The sequence below is a fragment of the Bos indicus x Bos taurus genome, chromosome 11 (assembly GCF_003369695.1).
Source record: "Bos indicus x Bos taurus breed Angus x Brahman F1 hybrid chromosome 11, Bos_hybrid_MaternalHap_v2.0, whole genome shotgun sequence".
NCBI classification, from domain to species: domain Eukaryota; kingdom Metazoa; phylum Chordata; class Mammalia; order Artiodactyla; family Bovidae; genus Bos; species Bos indicus x Bos taurus.
The window spans coordinates 71,995,597-72,010,985 of record NC_040086.1 but is presented as its reverse complement, the minus strand read 5'-3'; the positions used below and the strand labels follow the sequence as shown (position 1 = coordinate 72,010,985).

The following is a 15,389-nucleotide window of genomic DNA, read 5'->3' as shown; positions in this document are numbered from 1 at the left end:
TCTGAGTTTCTGCTTCAGAGACATAGCATCACCATCCATCCCGCTCTTCTCCAAATCTGGGACCTCTTGGGGCGGGAACGGGTGGGGGTGGGGGGTGAAGCGGAACGAACCCTTTTGGGGCACCTCCTTGATATTAGGCATGTATTCGCGAGCCCAGTGCCAAGAGAAGAGGGTCGGGGGTGGTGCGGCGACACTGGGTCTTGACTTCCTGGAGACTTGGAGACGATGGGGACCCCAGGACCCTGGCAGAAAGCGGTTCTCACGGAGCCCTCCCACAGCATTTGGTTCCCTCTCGCCGGCCTGGGAGACCCCACTTTCCCATGGGCTCACACCCTTCTGTGGCTCCCCGCGCCCCCATAACAGAGGCCAACTGCTCTTCAGCACTTTTATTAAAAACCGGTAACGCGGATCGTGCTCAGGGTATCCCTAGGCCGCTCTAGCCCTGTAGGACTTGGTCAGTTCCTGTCGCTCACGTCTCAACCCTGAGGTGGAGCATTGGGGGTCAAGATTCTCGGGGCCCCAGACCCGCTGATCACTTGCCCACCGAGTCGAATATGATGCGGTTCTGCTCGGCGCGCTCCCTCTGGCTCTGCGTCCGCGCGAGTTCCAGCAGGGTCCGTAGCAGGTGGAAGGTGAGGTCAATGGACAGGGGAGGGTCGTCCCGTCGCGGCCGCTCGCCTGCCGTCCCGGATCCCCATCGGCCCTGCTCCGCCCGGCGGCGCGGGAAGCGCTCTGCCAGCAGCAAGAGGAGCGCGCGGGCCCCGCCGCCGTGGTTCCGTGTCCCAGGGCTCCAGCGCAGCCTCGGATCTCGGACCCCGGCGGCCGCCGCCTCCTCCTCCGGGCTCCACTGGCTGCTTCCCGGGCGCAGCTGTGCCAGGAGCAGCAGCGCGGCCAGCAACGCCGCGCGTCCCGCCGTCTTCATGGTCCCGCCGGCCCTGGACACACAGGCGCAGCGCAGTGTGAGGTGCGCCTCGGGCAGTCTCAGGGGACGCCGCTCCCCTTCCCGAGCAAGTCCAGCGCCCCTGCCCGGCCCCTGCGACTGCCGTCCGGTGCTCACAGCCTTCCCACCAGCCCCAGCCGCTCCCAGTCCTGTGCCACCCTTTTCTCCCTCCCTGCCTCCCTCTTGGGGTGTCGCGTTGGGTGAGCTGAGCGCTGTCCTGGTGCTGAGGGAGTCTGGGCAGACGCGCAGAAGCCACTCACAGTTCGCAGGAGAGCAGAGCCTCTGCACCCTGCAGGATAGAGCTCCAGTCTCTGTCCCTCGGGGAGGGCTGAGGGCGCCTCGGGGAACACGGGGTCTGTCCCGGGACCTTCGCCAGCCTTATATAGCGCCAGAACAGCTCCGGCTGACGTCAGCGAGGAACATGCACTGATTGTAGAGCAATGACGGCCGCAACTCTGAGTCCGACCCTATGGCTGCGAGACCCCAGGAGCGCGCCAGAGGACACCAGACTTTGTGTCTCTGGAAATGACACCGGACTCAAGAGAAAGGGAAGCCTTCTTGGGCTTAAAGATTGTTCTGGGAGCCACGAGAGTCCTTCACTCACTTAGAACAGCCATCAGGGACTAGGGGGGGCGGCAAGTCCCCAGACTAGTCCAGATCTCCAGCCTTCTCTGGAACAGGAAAGGGAGGCAGGACTGTGGTGCTGTCCATGGTGCTGGCTTTGTGCTCAGCCTCTGAAAGGGGCCAGGGACCTTGGGGAAAATGCTGTGCTGCTCAGATCCAGTCCCTTGCCCCAGCTATCTGTTCTATAAATGAAGGCAATCAGGATGGCACTGCTGGCATTCAGCTACCACCATGGTACCCTACCCAAGAGACAGTTTGAGCTGCCAGGATTCTTGATCTTCTTCCCGCCCCAGGATCTAAATCCTAGGGCTGTTTGACTGACGCGCCAAAAACAGAGGGCCTCTTGAGTCGGGGTGCTTTCAGATAACAAAGGCTGGTCCATCTGCTTCTTGGTTTGCCTCAAAGCTGAAGTTTAGCCAAGTTAAATTTTCTCCTGGGAATCAAAGCAGCAATATTATTTTATCGCTGACCTCCAGGTTAAGATCACTGAGTAGGAAGTAAGAAAACTTGGTTTCTTAGTCTGTTTGAGCTGCTATAACAAAAATACCATAAGCTGGGTGGCTTATAAACGATAAGCATTTATTTCCTCACAGTTCTTGAGGCTGGGAAGTCCAAGATCACGGTGCCAGTAGGTTTACTGTCTGCTGAGGACCTGCTTCTTGCTGTCTCCTCAGGTGGCCTCTTTTGTAAGCATACAGATCCCACCAGGTCCCTACCCTCATGACCCAACCACTTCCCAAAGGTCTCACCTCTGATACCATCACCTTGGGCATTAGGTTTTCACCATATGAACTTGGGGAGATACAAACATTCAAATGATGATAGCACATGTTCGTGTTTCTACTCTGCTACTAACTCACACTGTGGACAGGTCACTTCACTTCTATGGACCTCAGTGTCCTCATCTGTAAAAGAAGATTGGGGTTTGGGGGTCTCCAGACTTCTTTCCAAACCCTGGAAAATGAGACTCCCCAGTCATTTTCTGCTGGGTCTTACTCATTGCCTCTGCAGCTTCCAGATTACCTACTTAGAAATATACTTACAGAGGCACCATATAAAGAGTTTGAGGGGATCTCCCCAAAATTGGAGCTGTACTGGGGCTGGGAAGGGTTAGGAAAACAGCTGTCTATGAAGAGTGGGAAAAAGTGGCATCTGCCAGGATGTGCGTATAATCTAAAGTTGACAAAATGATATGTTTCAACAAATATTTATGATGAATTTTTATGGTGGGTTTTAGCCATTTCAATAGGAGTCAGGTTACATTAAAGAGTCAAGTGGGCCATTTCAGGGTGCTAACCCCATTAAGTTCTGACCAGCCACCGAACCCTGGGAAGATCAATGTGCCCACTTTGAGGAGGTGGTCCAACCCTTCCAGGGTCAAGGTGCATCACTACAAGGCGGAAGTGATGGGGTGAAGCCGACTTAGAGCCGATGTGCCTTCCAGGACAGGTAGGAGTTCCAGATAACAGCAACACACTGGACCACAGCCAACCTAAGGAACAAGGACGGTGCCATGAAGAAGAGGAAGTATAAGGAGGAAGCCAAGGGGAGAGGAGGGAAAGGGCAGCAGACAAAGAGCGAATATCTCCAAGAGTGTCCAGATCTAGGTCTCCTTCCTTCAGCCCCATGGAGGGACGTGTGGCTCAGATGAGACGACAACCAGCTCAGGTGCTCGTGCTGGCCCAGAGCTCTGTCTCTTGGACAAGAGCCTCTAAGTTAACTGCCCCCAGCAGCCATCTTGCCGTGCATGGCTCCTTATCCATACTCCATCCAAGCTCCTTCTAAACACACGTTTGTCTTGTATAGCTGAGATCTCATCTTCCAAAAATGTGCTGCCTGCCATATAAAGCAGTACCTCCTTCTCTTTACTTTAAATATACTTCACTCTAGTTTCAAAGAGCATTTCCATGACTCTAAAGTTTGATTTGGTTCATAAGTCTGTATTCCTTTTAGTTATTCATGTCCATTCTGACCTTGTCTCCTCTGAAGAGTTTCATGATTTCCCCTGTTCCCAAAGCCCCCTCACCTCCAATAATTTTAATCACTCATCTTGTTTTCACTATATTTATTTTTACTGAGTTTTCAGCCACTACCCTGATTATTTAGGGTAAAACAATATTTTTCAGTGGGCTAACCTGACCATGTTCCTACTTGACTCTGGTCTACCTTTCTGCCTAACTTAGGCTGTAGTACTGTCCCTACAGTCAGGCCATCAAAGGTAGAGAGCCCAGGTGGGATGGAGATGAGGGCTGTGGAGCAAGATCCTCCCTAGGAAGATGAGAGGTCAGCAGGCAGATGCTCTGGGACGTTCTATAACATACGAGATTCTGAACAAAGTGCTCAGGAGTCTGAGGAGCTCTGACCAGGGCAGGGTGTTCTGGGTGGGGGCGGGGGGGGGGGTGTTCTAAGGTAGTTCAAGGTTAAAAATGAGGATCACTTTGTCTCCAACTGTTCATAATATGCATCTTCCTTGAAGGGTGGGATGGGGATTTGCCATACCTGTAATGAAGAGGAACCAGGTAGAAGTTGGCCAACTGCACGGCAGGCCAGAGCTACGAGAGAGAGAAGGGAAAGGTTGGGGGGCTGCCTCCATCACCCAACGCCAGACTCACGGCCTTGCCTGGTCTGACTCCAGCTTCTTCAGACAGAAACACATGGCACTGGGTGAGTGCTTCCCTGATTATGGTGCCCACATGGGCATGAGGGAGTAATCCCGATGGAGGGATTTGTGTCAGGAGAACCCCTGATCCCTGGGCATTTCTGGACTCAAGAAAGCAGAAGAGGCAGCTGAGGTGCCAACTCTTACATAGTAGTTGGTGATGAGAGCATCAGGAAAGTCCTGAGGAGACAAGAGAAGGAACAAGTGAACACCGGCACTTCCGGGCACCTCAGACCTCCTGGTGCCAACTGCCAACTGGCATGAGTATCACACACAGATTTCTGCTCAGAGAAGACACCACTGCACCACAGCCTCCCAGCTCCTCTCCTCCAGAGCTGGGCTCTGCCTGCATCTCCACCCTGCCCTGCATCATTCCCCCAGGTCTGCCGGTCCACCAGCCAGAAAGCATCCCCACACCGGGCCAGCTCACCCGCTGGAGTTTGGCCCAGTTGTCCTGGGCTGACAGTCCATTGAGGGTCCCAACCAGTGGGAGGAAACAGCCCAGAAAACACGGGGCAAAGCCCCCCTAGGGAAGAGAAATTAAAGTGCTGTGAGCTCCTAAATCCTCGCCCTCCTGCAACACAGCTCACCCTTCCCAAATCCCTTTGCCTTCCGCTCACCTGATCCAGCAGCATCTTCTTTAGTGCATCCACCTTGGTGGTGCCAGGAATGAGCCGGTCCAAAACTCTGTACCAGCCTCCTACCACAGGGCCCTGAAAGGAACTCCCAGAGAGGTGAACAGGGATGTGGAGGAGACACCAGGATTTTACATCACAAAGCTGCGCCCTCAAGTATTAGAAACCAACCCCCAGGGGGAGCAGACACTCAGGGCTGGCTTAGATGTGAGAGGGTCCAATGGAAACCAAAGGATGACAAGGAACTGAGACCACTGTCCAATCCACCGGCAGCCCTGCTGTTGGCAAAACTTACCACAAAGCCACAGCCCAAGGAGGCCATTGTCAGGGTCCGGCCAGCTTGGTGTGCCCGCAGACCTCGCCTCTCCACCAGCTGCTGTGAGATCACGTCACCCAGGCCCATCAGAGACCCTGTGCGGGGTACACAGGTGTCATCAGGACACCTCCCAGGGACAAGCTGCCATCCCAAGGAAGGAGGTAAGTCTACTGAATGAATGAGGCTCTGGCACTCGGAGGCCAAGGGCTTCAATCTGGGGGAAATGGCCAGTCCCTTCCCACTGCTTCTAGGATGGTGACACCTCCCCAAGGATGGTGACACTTCACATGTGTCCTGTTAGAAACTGGGATGAGCAGCCTGGAGCAGGCCAGGGCCAAGAACTCTGCAGTGAGCAGTGAAGGGAAGTTAGCCTCAGAAACCGCAGGTAGAGGAAGGAGAATCCGAGGTGCTGAGGGCTGAGAAGCACTGACTGTTGGAACTGGAAAAGCCTTCCAGATATTTTTGTGCAAACCCCTTATTCCAGAGGCTTGGAAATGAAGGCCTAGGAAGTGGCACATAGTAAGTGGCAGAGTCAAGAAGAACCAGGTGGCTTGATTTCCTAGATGGTATTCCTTCCAGAATGCTGTACTATGAACAGATCATGTGCAGAATGGTAAGGAATCCTGAGGATTTTTCTCCTCCACTGAAGGCAGGACCCTGGCCAATGTCCTTCATCTTGGTTTTGGGAGTTCTCTTTGTAGAGAATAGCAAGAATAACTCTTTCTAAAACTGAAGTACTCAAATGATCCCAGGGAGGGGATGACTGGCTGAGCTGCTAAGAGACCCTGCAAGGAAGGGTCTGGTCACCTCCCAGCACAGGCAGGTCGACCCAGACTTCCTATTCACAGGCTCAAACCGAGCTGCCAACAGGCACGAAGGCCATCTCTCCTCAGGTCTTTGCACCCACTTGCCCTCCCCTCACTTGCACAGACACCCAGCTCCAAGCAGCCCTAGTTGGACGCCTACACCCAGAAACCAAGACAGAAATCATCACTGTTTACAGAGCCCCCCCATCGGTGATGGTGGGTGATGGTTTATAGCAAACACACACTTCTAGGGCCACTTGCGAGCAACCGTATGACCTCCAGCTTGCCCGTCCATCTCACTGAGTAATGAGAGCCCCCTCCAGCCCCGCAGCCACCACTTTCCCTGTGCCCTCAATTAGCCTTGGGCAAACACATCCTCATCCTTCAACCCCACTCCTTGGCCCGGAGCTGGTGCTGACGTCTGTGCTGGCTGCATACTCACTGCTCCCCACCCCACGCACCCCCGGAACAGCCCTGCCCATGTAGCCTCGTCAGAGGCAGCTGAGTAAGGCTGAGAGCAGGGGCACCCACTGTGACCGAGGCTGCTGGCCTCAGCTGCTGGGACCCCAAGCATACCCATCAAGGCAGCCCTGCCTCTCCTCTCCCTGAAACTCCCGAAGTGGTAGAGGGTCTTCCCAAAACATGGCTAGCAGGGACAGAATCCTAGATGTGTTTGTTCTCTTATTCCTCACCACATCAAGCCTGGCAGGGACTCAGAAAATAGCCAAGGAGAAATGTCAAATGGACCACCCCAGACAACAGGACTGCCCTGGGAAGGACATGGAGAATGCTAAGTCTGGCCTGAAGGGTGCACAACAGCTCAAGGTGTGAGAAGCACTGGGGCTGAAGGTTTCTTCCCCTCCATGCAGTTAGCACTTAGCTCCCTGTCCCCTCTAACAACTTGGGGTCACCAGCTGAACACTAAGGGAGAGGAGGGAGCTGCTATGGCCACGTGACCCTGAAAAGGCCCAGGGAGGGTGGAACAGGAATAGAGTCGCTGCTTAAATAAAAGGACTAAAAGTTTGACATTCTACTCTGGCAAGATGTTTACAGTATACAAAGGACTCTCACACATTTAATCTTCACAAACGGTCTGGAAGATAGAGGTTACCTCTCCACTGAATGTCTTTGAGAGATGAGGCGACTTAGTAAGGAAGGGAGCTGGGGCCTGAACACAGGCCTCCTCTCAAGGGGAAATGGGAGGCCAGGAATTCCCAGCAGAGGCAGAGACCTGGGCTCAGATGCCAGTGGGCACAGAGAGGCTCCTGTGGCTTCGACTCACAGAAGCTTCCTGCCCAAACAAGGGCCCAAAGGCCCGCATATCAGACATTTCCTGGATTAACACACTTCCTGTCTGCTACTCCCCAGAATGTGATCACCTCCGCTTCTTGTCACCCTGTGGGGAGGGAAAGCAGCAATACCCTTGGGAAGGGAAGAGTCGCAAAGAGACATCCGTTTTCACTCTTTGTGGCTTACCACAGTCACACAACACGTTAAAGGCACAGCAGGAGTGAAAACCAAAGTCCCTGACTTGCAGCCAGGTCCCGGAAGCCTGCAGCCTTGGAGAGAAGTGGATTCCAGGCCCCCAAACCATGACCATCAGGCCTGAGATATTACCAAGTGAAAGGGCAGCAGCAGGAGTGAGGTGGTATAGAGCCTGTAGCCCTGTCTGTTCAGTCCATTTCAGACAGAACCATGCCCAGCTCCTTCTCTGCCTACAGATCATCAGGCCCCCTGGGCCAACAGCAGCTCTAGCACAGTCTAAGGCTCTGGTCTAAGCCTGCATTTCTGGTCCAAGTGATCGTGTGAGCAGGAAGGGCTGGCATTTCAGATTCCTCATCCCACCTTCCCCAACCCCAAACCCAAACAGACCCAAACCACCCTAGGCTCAGGGAGTCCTCTTGGACCCATTTGGTTGGTCTGGACCCTCCAGTGCTCTGGCTTCCCTTTCCTTGGATTTGTTTCAGGGGTATTGGAGCTGGAGGCCTGCAGAGACATAATGCCTGAGCCCCAATGGGGCAGGACAAGGGGCTGCCGGGCAGTGATGCCCCAGTGCCAGGCTGGGCGCAGAGCCCAGCAGGCAGACGCTGGCGCGGCTGTGACATCATGCCCCTGGGTAGGTGCCAGTTCTCATGCCGTCACTCACCACCAGATTCAGCAGGGTGAGGGGGTAGGGGTTGGGAGAGCCTGCCTCTGAGCACAGATCTATCTGGGACCACTCTCTGCCAGGGAGTGGAAAAGCCCCAACTTCCCATGCCCACTTCCTAGGCACAGGTGGGGGTAAATTATCTACTTCCCCTGTTTTGTTCCTTTCCTGGCTTTTGTGTGTAGAATCTTAGATGCAGGAAACTAAAGTATGAATGGAAAATGAAGAAACCGAGGGGCAGGAAGTTGGAATGAGGAGCAGGAAGCTGTCCTTGACTATGAGAGGCCTGGGTTGGCAGGTGGAGCTGCTGGCAGGGGGCCCGAGGGCCGTCTCACTTCTCTCCAGGAGTCTCCAACAATTAAATAGCTGCCTGGGGTAGGGGCTTGGTCTGGCAGAGCCCCGAGGGAGCTGAAGCCCAGCAGCGAGAGGCCTGAGCCCTTCTCACTGCTAGAAAATAAGATAACATGGAGAGTTCCACAGCTTCTCAGGTACCTAAGCCCAGACCAAGCAGGGTTAGTGCCCTGGGGGCGCCCTGCTTCTAATGGCAGCTCTACCACTGACCACAAACCTAAACGCATGTCACTCCTCTCTCATGCCTCAGTTTCTTTCTTGGTTTCAGGGGCCGGGCTGAATGGTCTCTAATGTCCGCTGAGCTCGCACATTCAGACTCCAGGGAAACCAGTGTCTGCAGAAGCTTCCATAGCAGCACTAGAGTGGCCTGAGATGGATGGAGCGGGGCCCTGGGCCCACTGGAGGCTGGAAGGGCCCTCAAAAAAGGAGGGGAGAAGGCTGATTCAGACTCTGCCCTGGCTGCCCTGTTCCTGACTCTGACTTGGCCCATACTGGGTGTATCAGACACTTCTTTTGAACCAACTCAGATCTTTTTGATTCAATCATCTGTTTCAGTCACCACTGCAGTTCACCTGATGGGTCCTTGTCCTGAGACAAGGGGCTCACATCTGAGACAAGCCCCATACTTCGGGCAGAGCTACTGCTGGGGATCATCATGCCTGGGCAGTGTGGTAGAGCACAGAACACGGGCATCCATACTCCATGTGGCAAACCTCTGGCCAATGCAGGATGGAGCTGGTGGGTAAAGGTTTCTCCTTGTTTCCAGAAAAGACTATTCACCCACAGACCCTAAGAGGCATTTCAAAAGAGCCTCTCAGTCAGTTTTAAGGGGGTGAGTAGCCATGGGCCCTAAGCAATGTCCATTTGATAAAGCATCCTTATATTGACTGTCCCTTTTTCCCTTCTCCTCCCATGGGATTATTTCCTACCAAACTACCTGCCCTGAAGCTGCAGACTCTACTTTCTGGAGAACCAAGGTAGATGGCTATCCAAGTCCAACTTTATGGCAAGTGGAACAAACCCAACCCAAACACCACTACAAAAAGAAGAGCTTGTTGTGCTTGGCTTGCCAACACTCATATATAAAGGCCCAACTCCTGGAACCTTTTAAGTTTCTTGAACACTTTTTGATTTCTAAAGCCTTTTCACAGAGATAATCCCTACACTGACTTTGTGAGGTCATATAACTTAATTCAAATTCTAAATGAGGAAACGAAGGCTCAGAGAGGTTTATCATCTTGTCTTGATTCACAAAGCTAAGAGTTATGGCTTGGAGATTCAAATCTTGGTCTTTGAGCTCCAAGTCTGAAATCTCTATTCTGTTTTCCAGTGTGATGAGCTATCCCAAGGGACCTTAGGAACTACTGTGTTGGGATCTAAAAACAGCTCAGTGAGCTAAATCCACCTCCCCCCTTTATTTGCAGTTTGATTTGAATACACTGAGCTGCAGCGAAGGAAGATTCTGAAAGGTTTGGGAAAGTCTGAGAAAAGTGTTAACTAGAGGTTGCTTCAGGTTGAGATGTTGGTACAGCCTCAGGAAGATTGGGAGTGTGGAGCCCCAGGGCTCCAGCACCAACCACCAGTTCCCCCAGCTCGGCTACATAGCTGCACTTGGACCTCTTGGAGCTCTAGCTCCTACCTTGATCCACTGCAGATCCCTTGGGGAGGGAAACACAAGGACGGTCCTTCCCCTCCCTATTCCTGATGGCCACGAGGGAGAGAGGGAGAACCTTCCTTCCAGCAGTTAGGGTCCCCAAGGGAATCTGAGGCTGGGCAAAGGGCCCAGCGTGTCAGTTCCCATCACAGCCACCCAGTCCAGCATGAGTCACCGCATGCGCAGCCAGGTGAGTCATGCCGGCTGACGGACACTCCGAGGACAGGATGGAGGGTAGCTGGGCACAGGAGGCTGGAGAGGGGCCCAGGGAGGGGCAAGACTCCTTGGCCAGTCACTCAATGAAGCTTCTAGTGCTGACATGGGGCTATTCCAGTAGAAGGATTACTGTTGTACTCTGGCTTTCAGTAGGCCTCCCATCCCTCACCACTTTTAACAATCTTCCTCTCAGAAGCCCACAGTCCTCATTAGAATCTTGTTCTCTTCCTCTAAACACAGGCAAGACCTCACCATAGCCTTGTGACCCTTGCACTGCCTCGACAGTCACAGGCCTTCCAATCCCTCTCACTATAAAACAAAGCTTTATGACATCTCCTCTCATGGCAGCTAATCTGCAAAATAAAGATGATAACAAATACAGGTAAATCACTGGGTTACCTTTGTGAGGTCGCTACTCAATCACTGGATTTAGAGCAATAATAAATCCTCGATTAGTATATTGTTTGAGGATACATCCATAGACAGTAAAACTATAAGACAAGCAAAAGAACGATATTAAACAAAATTCAGGAAAAGTAATTATCTCTTGGGTGTATGAATTAAGGACAGGCATTCAAGGGGTCTCAAAACTGGGTACAGATTCAGGAGTTTTCAGTTTAGTTTTATTTAAATGTTACACACATATATCTTCATCATTCTTTTGTGTGTTAAGATATATTTTCCAATAAGAACAATACTAACAAAAATAAACTGGGGTAAGAGTCTGATTCCAGCATTTATTAGGTGTGGGATCTAACATGGACTTAAGTAATCTTAACACACTGACTTTATGTGTGTTGAAAGTGCTTTGCACACTGTGAATTGTTAAAGGAGCCTTTGTTACTGTTCGTTTTCTAAGTTAAGGGCTCCTGGGGCCAATGCCTTTGTCCTAAAGGGATGACCCTTCAGGTTTGTGAGGGCTTTCAGATCCTATGTTATAGCGAGGTCACCTATGCCTACTCCTTTCCTTATAAACAGCCTTGGGGACCCTCCCTCCAAAACAGACTGGGGTGAGAGCCAATCTTTCAAGGACGTTGAATAGAAGCAAGAAATGAGGGGAGGGAGTGTGTGCAGCAAGCTTCTGCCTCCCAAATCAGCCTGCTCTGGTATCACCTAGGTCCCACAGGACACTCACCAGCTGTCAGGACCTGTACCTTCCACGGGTGAGCAGTCAGAGCCCGCTGGTAGGCCCGCCAAAGTGCCATTTCCTGCCAAGCCGAGAGGAGAGGGAGGTCACTCCCACTGCCCCTCCTCACAGTTAAAGAGACTTTTGTTTCTCCCTTGTGCCCACTCCTTCTCCTTCCCGCTCTAAAGGGGCAGAGGCTTCCTGGACAGCTTCCTGTCACAGGGGTCGCCTTTGACAATCGGCCAAGAGAAGAATCCCGGGGGCTGCCACCCTCCACCCCACCCCCATCCCTGGAGCAGAGCTATCTGTGGTCTCCGTCCGGACCACACAGGACACGTCTGCTCGGACTTTCACCCAGAGCCTTGTGGGTCCTCAGATTCAGACTTTTAGTTGGCACCAGCCCGCATCCTTCCAGAGCCTCGGCACCAGCCCGCATCCTTCCAGAGCCCAACTCCACGCCGGAAATAAACTCCCTGACTCCCTAAACCTGCAACGGTCCCACGCACCATGGGCGCTCGCGGGACACGTCTCTTTAAACCTGTGACCGAGGATCTGCAGCTACTCACCTGGGCGCGAGCGCGGCCTCTCCCACGTGACCCGAGTGCGCGGAGGGACTTCCGCCCCAAGTCCCGCCCTGTCCGCTCGGCTGACTGTTAGGCTTTCCCTGCGTCCAGGGCCAGAACAGGAGTGGACCCAGCCTCTGAAACCGCAGAAAGGGGTTCCTTCTGGTTCTGCGCCAGGTCTCGTTGCTGAGCCCGCTAGCCCACCAGGGTCCCTCTACCTCCTTCTGCCCCTTCTCTCCTCGGTGTCAGGGCCTCTTAACTTGAATTGACCCTCACCTTTCCCGTGTCCTGGAACTGGCCAAGGTTCAGACGTAGTTCTAGGTCTCAGGAATCAAGAGTTTGGAAACTTGCTAGCCGTAATTATATGTGCGTGTTACTTTTTGAAAAATGTAAGTTCTTCCTAGCCTCAACTGTGAGCTCCTGAATGGGTGGAACTGGGTCTTGTTTCGGGTTTGTCGTCCTCCTAGCCGACTAGTTCAATGTTTTGTCCACAATAGCCTTTAGAACGGAGAGGGCAATGGCAACCCACGCCAGTACTCTTGCCTGAAAAATCCCATGAACCGAGGAGCCTGGTAGGCTGCAGCCCATGGGGTCGCGAAGAGTCGGACAGGACTGAGCTACTTCACTTTCACTTTTCACTTTCATGCATTGGAGAAGGAAATGGCAACCCACTCCAGTGTTGTTGCCTGGAGAATCCCAGGGACGGCGGAGCCTGGTGGGCTGCCGTCTATGGGGTCGCACAGAATCGGACATGACTGAAGCGACTTAGCAGCAGCAGCAGCCTTTAGAAATGCTGCGTAAAGAGGACTCTTCCAGAACGTCAGGTTTAGGCGCTGGTTTCATAACTAAGCGGGCTTGCAGCCTTGGTCATCTCTAGACTTGAAGTTCCTCATCTGTGAAATGGTTTTCATACTGGGCTCCTCAGTTCAGTTCAGTTCAGTCGCTCAGTGGTGTCCGACTCTTTCCGACTCCATGGACTGCAGTACACCAGGCCTCCCTGTCCATCCACCAACTCCCAGAGTTTACTCAAACTTATGTCCATTGAGTTGGTGATGCTATCCAACCATCTCATCCTCTGTCAATCCGTTCTCCCGCCTTCAATCTTTCCCTGCATCAGGGTCTTTTCAAATGAATCAGCTCTTCGCATCAGGTGGCCAAAGTATTGGAGTTTCAGCTCAGCATCAGTCCTTCCAATGAATATTCAGGACTGGTTTCCTTTAGGATGGACTGCTTGGATCTCCTTGCAATACATGGGCTCCTCAGTTTTAGGGATTTATAGATGTTTGGGGAGAGGGTTATCACAAGCTGTTCTTCATCTCAACTTTTAAAAATATGTATATATTTCTAAGGGCTTTCCTGATAGTTCAGTTGGTAAAGAATCTGTCTGCAATGCAGGAGACCCCAGTTCGATTCCTGAGTTGGGAAGATCCGCTGGAGAAGGGATAGGCTACCCACTCCAGTATTCTTGGGCTTCCCTTGTGGCTCAGCTGGTAAAAGAATCTGCCTGCAATGCAGGAGAACTGACTGGGTCTAATCCCTGGGTTGGGAAGATCCCCTGGAGAAGGGAAAGGCTACCCACATAAAAATATGTATATATTTCTAGAAAAACCCACATTTAAATAAGGAGGCCCACAACTACAAGTGTTTGGAAACCAATAGATTAGGTGATTTCCTAATCCATTTCCAGCTCTAACATTTGTAACAGTTTGTGAATATACTGCAACATTCTTTCTAGGGTAGTGGAAACTTTTGCAAGATCCCTGGCAGATGTCAGCCTGGCACCCTTTGCTTAATTATCCCCAGGGAGCTCACACTTCAGGAGGCAGCCTTGTCTGACTCAGGCTCTTTATCTGACTAGTTCCAGCCCCCCATTTACACAATTCCTGTATGATTAAGGCAGGGAGAATCCTATAAGAGATACTGGAGAAATGCAGTTAGGAAGCAAGAGAATTTGATATCACAAACTTTTAACTAAAGGTTTCTATACACAAAACACCATGCTAGAGTAAATTTACACTAGTAAATGTAATAGGAGACCAAATGTGCCAAATTGGAAAGTTGTAGTTTGAAGTCAGACTACCACCACTCAGCAGTTCTATGACGTTCTTCAGAATGCTTAAACTCTCAGAATCTTTGTCAAGTAAATTGGGGCAATGTTGACTTTTTAGGGTTAAATTAAGTAATATGTTAAAGTTCTTGAAAGTGCCCAATATATATTCCTTTAGCCTCCTTTCCTTCCTCTTGGGAACACATGGGAGAGAATAGATTTTACTGGAGAAATCTGGGAAGCCCTTTGGTGAAGGTTAGAATTTGCGCTGGGACCTTGAACAATGAACAGTACTTAGGTGGAGATGGTGGAAAAGGACGTTCCAGGAGGAGGGACTAGTAAGAGCAAAGGCACAAAGGAAGAATCGCACAGGAACCCATGGACGAGGAATGGTTGGAGGGGAGTGGCCTGGGGAGTAAATGGTTTATGGGAGAGAAAGCAAGCAAGGGCTGACAGCATTTTCCTGATTTTCTTTTGGAGGCTGAGATGAGGGCAGAACGGGCAGCAGGGCCAGGGCTGCCAATACCAGCCTACAGCCTCAATGACATGGGTCCCCAGGCCCCATCTTTCTACCACTGAAAGTGGGATTTCATGATGCAGTGCCAAGGGGCTGCTGTGTAGAATGAGCAAAGCAACACTGCAATGGAAAGCACTTCCCTACCAACTGTCACAAAAACAAACTGGCACCATCTGAGCTAGCACAATAGGATGGTGCAATACTTGGCACTGACGTGAGTTGTGGTCCCTCTGCTGCTAATGGTCTGGGTTGCCTCCAGGTCTGTTTCCTCTTCTGCACAGGAAAGGAATTGAACTACTTGATTCCTTTCCCCTTAAAGGAAATTTTCTTGACATAAAATTCTCCACTGAAGAGGCAGAAAGTTCTTCCCAGATATTTGGCCAATCAGTCTAGAGTGCCAGCAGGTTTTGTTCCAAGAAGGCACTGAACTAATCTCCACTCCCTTCAATAGGAGCTGGCTGTGTGCTTTTCTCTACTTCCTGAAGTCATCTGACTCTTGCCCTGCTCCCCACAACCAAACCTCAGGTTATACTCATACATTTGAAGACTATTGTTTGCCTAGTTCTCCTTGGTGGCGGGGGTGGGGTGGGGTGGGAGGGTGGTCCATCCTTGCTTAACAGGCAATATTGCAGTCACTGTGAGTCTGCAACATCCCACAAGATGAGATATATTACTGTGCTTGGATTTTACATACCTCCTATACAGAGAATTGAAATAAAGTAGCTAAATATGTTTAATAAGTCAACAATGTGACAGAAGGATCAAAAATCATGACGTGTAAAAGAATGG

The 15,389-nt window shown here is 51.8% G+C and overlaps 2 protein-coding genes across 4 annotated transcripts; both read right to left on the bottom strand.

Moving 5' to 3' along the window:
- Positions 1-371: 371 nt before the first annotated feature.
- Positions 372-2,017, bottom strand: UCN (urocortin). 2 transcript variants are annotated; one of them, XM_027555826.1, is made up of 2 exons: positions 1,201-2,017; positions 372-935 (listed from the first exon to the last, which is right to left on the bottom strand). In XM_027555826.1, the coding sequence occupies exon 2, from the start codon at positions 920-922 to the stop codon at positions 533-535; it is 390 nt and encodes a 129-aa protein (XP_027411627.1). In that variant the 5' UTR covers positions 923-935; positions 1,201-2,017; the 3' UTR covers positions 372-532. The 2 variants fall into 2 exon arrangements, with proteins under 2 accessions (XP_027411627.1, XP_027411628.1); XM_027555827.1 differs by having other exon boundaries at positions 372-1,317.
- A 105-nt stretch (positions 2,018-2,122) lies between these two features.
- Positions 2,123-12,110, bottom strand: MPV17 (mitochondrial inner membrane protein MPV17). Of its 2 annotated transcripts, none has more exons than XM_027555825.1 (8): positions 12,040-12,110; positions 11,483-11,555; positions 5,154-5,269; positions 4,844-4,936; positions 4,654-4,749; positions 4,371-4,403; positions 4,064-4,116; positions 2,123-3,056 (listed from the first exon to the last, which is right to left on the bottom strand). In XM_027555825.1, the coding sequence occupies exons 2-8, from the start codon at positions 11,550-11,552 to the stop codon at positions 2,987-2,989; spliced, it is 531 nt and encodes a 176-aa protein (XP_027411626.1). In that variant the 5' UTR covers positions 11,553-11,555; positions 12,040-12,110; the 3' UTR covers positions 2,123-2,986. The 2 variants fall into 2 exon arrangements, with proteins under 2 accessions (XP_027411626.1, XP_027411625.1); XM_027555824.1 differs by having other exon boundaries at positions 11,980-12,042.
- Positions 12,111-15,389: the final 3,279 nt, after the last annotated feature.